We start from the raw sequence: 8,975 nt of genomic DNA, 5'->3' as shown, positions 1-8,975 counted from the left end.
AATGTATTAGGAAATATTAAATGTAATACTGTATCATCATTTTCAGTGTTATCTATTGGTGAATGATAAAATTAATAATAATAATTTTCTAGCGGCCCCTGGCAGCAGCACCTCAACGTAAACACTAAACAACGCCGCCAGGCCCAGCACCAGCAGGCCCAGGCAAAGTCTGGGCAGCTCGACAGAATATCTGATGACACAACAACAAACTAAAACGTCAGCTAGCATTTAACACTGACGGGGCTCTGGAGGCCGTGGTCCCACGCCTGACTAGCCCCCAAAACACTCCAGAAGAAGTCCCAGGCAGGCGCCGCAGCGGGGTGACGGATCCGAGCCTGGCTCTGGTGCTGCGAATTCATTACCAGTTGGCATCCATTGAACACCCAGGTTTCAAGAGACTTCACTCCTGACAGAAATGGGCCTTGAAGGCGAAGTACGGCTGTAGGAAGGCATCCACCTGTTCCCGGCGTCGCGAGACCAACAAGTGTTCGGCCATGGAGGAGTCGGTGGTGGTGGCCGAGAATAAGGTCAGCGAGCTCCTCACCGATATCCTGGTGAGTGCAGGGTGCGGGCGTGAGGGGGTGGCGTTAGGTGCACGGGTTAAGGAGTCCACACAGAAAAGGCGTTTTCAATAGTGTCACTGACAAGTCAAACGAAATCAAACAACACGACATTTTAACTGAACACGAATTACAGCCCCTCTGCCAGACGATAGGCATCACCGCCCGGGAGTAACTCGTGTATATCACTCTTCAGACCCAAATACTCAGAGTGCACACTGTTGGAAGTAGGTAGATGGAGAAATTCAACGATTTGTTCTGACTATACTTTGTTGATGACTATAGATCACCTGTGCTTAATCCTTTGTATATGCTCCTCATCCAGCGGCAGACGGTTTCTCGGGTGACAGGAGTTGTGTTTACAGTTTGCATGTATGAGTTCTGAGCCAACTTTAATTTTCTTCTTGTTTTAGCTTGATGTCAAGTATAATATTCTAAATTTATATATTTCCTCGCCTGCACACGGTGATTGTGTTAACCCTTTCCATACATGATGCAGACGTTGGCGTCACAATATGGAAAGGATTAAGAGGAAATGGAAGAGGATTGATCCTCTTCTAAACCTTTCAATCCTTCTCTAAATTCCTCTTAATCCTCTTCCATTTCCTCTTAAGAGGTTTAGAAGAGAATTAAGAGGATTAAGAGGTTTAGAAGAGAACTAATGGTGATGACGTTGCCAGATTGAAGGGGTTAAGAGATGATGCAAGAAAAGCACCAACATACGAAAAAAACAGTGCTTCGGGATTAAAGTCATAGCCACGAATTCGAGTCGGACAACGCTGCCTAGCGGTCAAAAAGATGCGAAATGTCATCAGAAAAGGCAGCATCTTCCCTTCTTTCCCATGCCTTATGTCATTTTCAGATTGTTTTTAATGTGAAATGACAAGAAAATAGATATTTCTTTATACAACACAAACTTTCTGGGTCTCAAAGAGCATTATATTCTATATTTTATCCTTCAAAACATTCCTACGGGATATCGACTGCAGTTTGGTGGTGTGTGGTGGTATGTGGTACTACTCGCTGATTGGCCGATGAAAAATGTCTGCTCGCATTTGCTGGCGAGAGCCTTTTGGGCAAACAAATCCCGGAGCACGTTCCCATCTGTCTGCCTTCGTTTGACTTGTCGGTGACACTACTGAAAACGCCCAAGAAGGGGCTCCTTTGAATGCCACTGCCCCGCTCCTGGGGTCAGGTTGTCCCCCCCTCAGGGCACGCTCGCTCTGTCTGTCTCGTCATTTTTGTCATCTCCGGTCAAGATGTAGGGTAGTTATATAGAAATGTAAAGGTTTGAATGATTTGAAGGTAAAGGTTTGTTAATGACCATTAGGATTTCACGTGACATTCTTTTTACATTTTAATCTTTTTGTTCTATGATTAGAATAATTTCTTTTGCAAATAAATATGATATGTGGGGTAGTAGTCATATAGAAATGTAAAGGTTTGAATGATTTTAAGGTAAATGTTCGTTAATGACCATTAGGATTTCACTGGTGACATTCTTTTTACATTTTAATCTTTTTGTTCTATGATTAGAATAATTTCTTTTGCAAATAAATATGATAAATATAGGTACCAGTATACATATAAGAGATATCCATATTATTGAGGCAACTTCCCACACAGATATTACTTGAAGTTTTTATATCATTATTGGCTTGGTGGATAGTGCCACATCTACTTATATTCAGATCTAAATGTGAGGTCAAAATATGTTGCATGAAATGCACTGAGAGGTCATATACCCTTCCTGTTGGCTCAATGGAGAGGCAGGGATTGTAAATCTCAGCACCCAATCGAAGCTAACAGTTTGGTTATTTCATAATTATATAGCCCCTCATTTATATATTTTCCAGAACCAACTGTTAGTTCTCTAAAGTGATTGATCATGGCAGTTTGCCATTAGATTTCCAGTATTTAATCAATGGGCAATTTAAGAAAGGCCCTAGAATGTTAAAGTACGAACAATATATTTCTCTTTTAGCCAGTGAAGAACTGCAATGCTTGTATCTACACCAATGACAGACACAGCTCATTGTATGGCCAAGAAAGAGCATGCATGCTTTGCTTTTGTGATATGGTGATAGAATCTATAAGTTTAAACGATTTGAATAATTAATCTCACTATAATCATGGCGTACTGTCTAAAAATAGCTTCAGGTGTGATCTAAACAAACTAAAGAGTCAATTGATGAAGTAATATTTTGAGGTCATGAAAATTACATTGCTTCTTAACCCTTAAAGTGGGGGCTTGTTTTGCCATGCCTGTCCTCCCACGCGGGCATATTTTGGGAAAAACATACCTCACTTCAACCTTTCATACCTTCACTCCTAATTAACTCACATGACTGAATGAAGTATCATTGTAAAGTACATACAATTAACTGTCCTTTGACATTAAGGTGAAGACTATGACCATTGGTAGAGCAAGTACAGAATATTGAAGTTGGATCACTGAAAGTACATTTTTATAGATAGTTTTTCACCCCTAGTGGACTTCCCTTCTGTGATTTAGTAGTAAAAAGCATAACGTTTATACAGTTTATGTGAAACAGACCCAAAAAACTTAACTTGTGGATGAAACTCACTGGAAGGTGAGAAGAGGTGGGATATCTAGCGGACATCTTCTCAAAGCCAACACAAGGCATACACTGACCAATTATTAGTCAAGGGAGCTTGGTTGGGTATTGTTTCAAAGAAAACGACATGCTTACTTTACTTCAGCATAAACAAATTAAATTTGACGGCACGCTAATTCAAAAAATGCCTTGTCAACTATTGTCGTCACCCGCGGTTTGAGCCCAGGCACCAGCTGTCGCCTATTGTCGACACCCACACTTTAAGGGTTAAATTTATTTTTCTCTAAATGCTTAAAAAACAAATCACAACTCTCCCCAACAGTTTATTCTTAAATGACCAGTCATACCCTGTTTTACGTCATTTTGTCTTACGACAAATTCGACTCAACACCACTCTCTGGAGTAAATTTTTTTGTTTGGCAAGCACCATTAAGTCTGACTTTACTCAGCAACATAACCTACACCAGATGACTAAGCTCAAGACTTGGTCTGAACCATCTCCATATTGTTACATATGTACGGTACCATAATATACACACATATACATGGTACTACACTGGAACAACAGCACCACACTACACTGTAACAACAGCATCATGTGGTAGGTGATCTCACTCTTAATGAGTCCAAGGGTTTGTCAAATGACACCTGGCCAATGACCAAGACTAAGATTCAGTCTGGACCAGCATCATGTTGTAATATATATGGTAAACTAGTTCTTCCATATCTCCCTGTTGAATCTGAATTTATCCAGCTTTAACCAATTACTATGTGTCCTACCTGGCTCTCTTCTCACCCTTATTATAGTCTATCTTCTGATCTGAATAGTTGGACAAAACTCAGCCAACCCTTTGAGCCCCCTCCATGTAGTTATTGATGTTGCAATGTTTTATATGAATGAGAACCTCAAACCCGGGTTGTGTCCAAGTACAGGTACTCATACTCAAGTAGGCAGTTTTATATACTCATGCTTGTCATGGACTTGGGGTCAAGAATTTGCTTTGACCTCAAGCCCAAGTGCTTGAGAATTCATTAAGTATTTAGGAGTACAAGCACAATGAACATTTGTTGAGTGGTGACCAGTAGAGGCAGAGGTGAGAAAAGCCAAGGCAGTGGCCTAATGCATCAAAATTATAATCTAGAGCAATGCTACTCAACTGGCAGCTCGTGGTGTGAATCCGGACCTTCTGAGTGTTCTTGCTGGACCCCAGGCTCCAGACGCAGGAAAGTATAATTAGATAACATGAAGGTCCTGCTATTGGATTCTTGCAAGTATATTTCCTCTTCTGACTGTAGGCCCTACAGTCAGTCGAAGAAATACACTTGCAAGACTCCATTGCCAGGACCTTCATGTTATTTAATTAAACTTTTCTACTCCTGGAGCCTGGGGTCCGGTTAAACTAAAATTGTCCGAACCTCTGCATACATTTGAACTTGTCTAACTGCAACCTTTGCTCATAATAGTTGAGTAACCCTTATCTAGAGCATATTGTTTGAGTTAATCTTGTGTGGTATTTAAAGTCAAATATGCATTATACTGATACAAAAATATTTTGTATACTTAACCCCTTCAATACGATGACGCCTACGTAGGCGTCATGAAGCCCCAGTAGCATATACGATGACGCCTACGTAGGCGTCATATTTCTATTCTGTTTCTTCTTCTATTGAGTTGTCCCGTACTTTGTGTTGGTTACTAAGTAAAGACGCCGTATGCTGTCCTTGAAATCCTATTGCTCCTCCCACCATCCTTGTTCCCACCAATCACAAAAAATGAGCTACAGTATGCACCGCCTTCTTCCCGCCTTGTGTCTAAAATTAGGAAGTCTCATTGGCTCTCTCTCTCTCTCTCTCTCTCTCTCTCTCTCTCTCAGACACCGAGGCGCCGACCAACGTTGCCAGATTGTCGTACTCGGCCTCCTGTCTGCCAATTTCCGACCCAAAAATCTGCCTCCTCGACCCCAATAATTGCCTTCATATACAGTTATCATTAGAATGGTTAATTATTGGTGTGTTTTGGCAATAGTTATGGCTCAGAAACCGGTAAATACGAGGCTACGAGTATGATAATCTGGCAACGGTGGTGCCGACACCATCACGTCTTGCCCACCTCTCTCTCTCTCTCTCTCTCTCTCTCTCGCTGATAATTTCTCGACATTCTTCCTCCTCTATACAATCATCTGCTTTCTCTATTTCTTTCCCCCTTGCCCCTTTCTCCCCTTTCTTTATTTCGCTTTTTTTTTTTTTTCGCGTTGACGCAATTTATATTATGCATAGCAGGTATATGTTGACTCGTCGTGTATGCTGCTTTGCAAATACGGGATACATGTAATGAGGGCTTTCAGCAGCATAATATACGGAGGCGACAAGCGGATACATGCCGGCTCAGGTTTCCCGCGCGCGGCCGAGCACGCCGTATATCAGCCAGGCGGGCTTTTTGAACATCCGGCGCGAAGGGGTTAACCCTTTCCATCCGTGACGCAGATGTCGGCGTTACAGTATGGAAAGGGTCAAGAGGAAATGGAAAAGGATTAATCCTCTTCTAAACCTCTCAATCCTCCTCTAAATTCCTCTTAATCCTATTCCATTTCCTCTTAAGAAGTTTAGAAGAGGATTAAGAGGTTTAGAAGAGGACTAACGGTGACGCCGCCGGACGCCAACGAGGTTAAATAGATGACTAAAAGCTGTACTTGGATTCAAATACAGTACAGTAGTTTGCATTTGCACTCAACCAAATAAGAAAGTTGAGCATGTTCTTTGATCTGTGATATTGTAAAGTTCTTGCACTTGAGTATAAATAATTGTACTTGATGCCAAGCATGGTAGGCATCAATATGAATAATTTTCAGATGAGCAGCCAAGAGAGTTAGAAAGACACAGTAAAATATTAACCTTTTCCATCCGTGATGCAGACGTTGGCGTCACAGTATGGAAAGGGTCAAGAGGAAATGGAAGAGGATTAATCCTCTTCTAAACCTCTTAATCCTCTTCCATTTCCTCTTAAGAGGTTTAGAGGAGGATTAAGAGGAAATGAAAGAGATTTAGGAGAGGACTAACCCTTTCCATACGGTGACGCTGTCGGACGCCGACGTTGGCGTTGCCGGAGTGAATGGGTTAAATATTTTACTCCTTCCCAAAATAAGGAAAACAATATTTTGGATCCAACATTTTGTTTTGTTTTAAAGACTTAATCTCCATTTGATTAAACTCATTTTCACAACATATATAACATGTCATAATTCTTTGTGCAGAAGGTGGATGCTCTCCAGGAGGCTTTGGTCAACCTGCTGGTGGTGCCTAAGACGGAGAAGGAGGCCGCCCGCTTGAGCACTGTCTGTGCTGACCTGCAGCGGGTCATCACCGAGGCATGCACTGAGGCTGTGAATGCTGCAAATGCAGCACAGGATGGGCAAAAGGGGCCAGAGGCAGCAAAGTGAGTTTGAGTTTTGTTATAACTATAAGTATGAATGGTAGGTGAGAGTGGCTTTGTTTTCCACTAATCAAAGCAAAGTGATCAATGCTTTCTTCTGTGCTATATTTTCATATGAAATTATTTAAATTATTTGAATGAAATATCATTGCACTTTTCCTCACATGGGAAAGGCCATTGTCCTGCAGTGGACAAGTAATGGCTGAGGATGATGATGATTCCCTCACAACCCTTTGAGAAAAGCAAATGTAGATAGGTATTGCATTTCCGTCATCTTTACCCTTGGGAACCAGATACAGTGTTGCCCTCTATTAAAACTCAGATTAGAGTCTCCCTTTGCACCTGAAGGTGAAGCAGAGGAATCTAAGACAGCAGTGTAATGGACAGCCAAATGGGTTAAATACATTCTTTGTTTCTCAGGGTGGTACGTACTTGCACTAATTAGAACTCAGTTTACTCACATTTTTAGTAACATATATATGTATTCCCTTGCAGGCCTGCAGGCAGTGACCTTTCATTGCGGATACAAGAAGGAGGAGTCAGCACCATTGTCTCCATCTTGGCACGGCAGAATAATCCTTATCGGGCACAGTTTGTTGCATCTGCTCTCACACACCTTTCAACTACCAACACAGTTTCCCCAAAGTAAGTTCTCAAAGCAGTGCCATGGGAATGTAATATTTTTTTTTTTTTTTTTTTTTTTTTTTTTTTTTTTTTTCAAACATCTATATATTATTCTATAAAATATTGATGTTTAATTTTGCAATTTTTTATGATCATCATCACAACAATTTTTACATGTGAAAAATAATACCAAAAATTAAGACTTGTTTCATCAATGGAATCTTCTCTATTGTTGATTTATTTACTGGTTAAATGGAAGCACCTTGAGGGGCTTGCAGTGGCAGTATCACATAAGCAGTGAGGCAAACATTTGTCTGAGGGCTGATACTGGAGCAAAGCTAAAGCACCTGGAAACTAGGTGCACTTCTAGGACTTCCACAAGCATTGCCTCACCTCATGAGTTGGCCTCATTTGTACACCACAATTTTTTCCTATTTTTATTATTTGCCTTATGTTGTATGTTTATAAGGTGGAACTGAAGGCGAGGGCAGGTACTGCTGGTAATTTGTATTAAACACAAAGCAACAACAGGACCTGCCTTCCATCTCATAGGCACCACTACCATTGTCTAAAATAACAAAAATGTTACACAAAAAACATCATAAATTTTATGGTGTATATTGTGTAACATTATTACTATTTTATGGAGAATGGTAGTGGTACCTATGGTTCTCGACAATCTGATGCCCTGTGTTGCCCTTCTGGGAATGAACATTGCACTAGCCCTGCTGGGCACCAGTGGCCCCTTTTGGTGGGTGGACGAAAAATGGCTTCAAGCAGAGGGGGATTCAGTTTTCTCAGGAAAGGAAAGAGGAGAAGAGCTCTTTAGGATGGCATATATGTAGCATGTGAATGGATCTAATGGAAAATGGAAGAGGAGAGCAGTAATGGGAGTGTTTATGAGAGGAGAGGTAGAATTCTTAGGAGTTGATGAAACACACATGAAAGGATATGGTATAGAATATTCTCTTATGATCACCTAGTAGGAAGGAATTTCCAGAAGTATACTAACTGAAGCTTTAAGATAAAACTACATCAGGAGTGACAAAAATATAATTTTCTTATTGGCTTGCTGAATTTTTCTCCCCTTTTTTACAGAGTGATATGCATTGGTCTCCTCACCAATGAGAACCTTGTTCCAGACCATGATATATTTTGGGTGACTACATTTGGCATCATTAAGAAAATAATTACAGGAGTGGACTACAAAGGTGTGCGTGAAATTATGAAGGTGAGTGAAAAGTGACCCAGGAAAACCGTATTTTTTTACATTATCAGTTACCCAATGTTAATTTTAGTTTTTGTGTATGTGGACAAATAAATTTGTTTCCCTGATGATAATGGAAATCTTGAGTCAATCGTATATTTTCATATAATTTCAGGCAGAAACAAGGATTTGCTGGTAGGAATGCCAAAATATGTTTATTTTTAAACATTGTTGTAATATTAATACAAGGTTAAAAGCTAACTATTTGCAATAGAAGTTCATTTGAAATTGTTATGGCACTTTCCAAAGATAGACTAAAATTTACTGAAAACTTATATAGCTGATAGGCTATATCTCAGTATAACATGGTTGTTGTAATATATATATATATATATATATATATATATATATATATATATATATATATATATATATATATATATATATATATATATATATATATATATATATATATATATATATATATATATATATATATATATATATATATATATATATATATATATATATATATATATATATATATATATATATATATATATATATATATATAT

General features: G+C 39.6%; 1 protein-coding gene across 4 annotated transcripts in view; it reads left to right on the top strand.

Moving 5' to 3' along the window:
* The window catches only part of LOC126998331 (mediator of RNA polymerase II transcription subunit 23-like), a 96,949-nt gene that overhangs the window by 1,717 nt on the left and 86,257 nt on the right, over nucleotides 1-8,975 (top strand). For 3 of the 4 annotated variants that reach the window (XM_050859824.1, XM_050859823.1, XM_050859825.1), the window contains exons 2-5: nucleotides 93-554; nucleotides 6,391-6,572; nucleotides 7,065-7,214; nucleotides 8,292-8,424. In XM_050859824.1, coding sequence (XP_050715781.1) covers nucleotides 495-554; nucleotides 6,391-6,572; nucleotides 7,065-7,214; nucleotides 8,292-8,424 — 525 coding nt within the window. In that variant the 5' untranslated portion in view covers nucleotides 93-494. The remainder of the gene's footprint in view (nucleotides 1-92; nucleotides 555-6,390; nucleotides 6,573-7,064; nucleotides 7,215-8,291; nucleotides 8,425-8,975) is intronic. The other variant, XM_050859826.1, reaches the window with a different exon arrangement.

The sequence above is a fragment of the Eriocheir sinensis genome, chromosome 14 (assembly GCF_024679095.1).
Source record: "Eriocheir sinensis breed Jianghai 21 chromosome 14, ASM2467909v1, whole genome shotgun sequence".
In the NCBI taxonomy this organism is placed as follows: domain Eukaryota; kingdom Metazoa; phylum Arthropoda; class Malacostraca; order Decapoda; family Varunidae; genus Eriocheir; species Eriocheir sinensis.
This window is presented reverse-complemented; position numbering and strand designations above follow the sequence as displayed.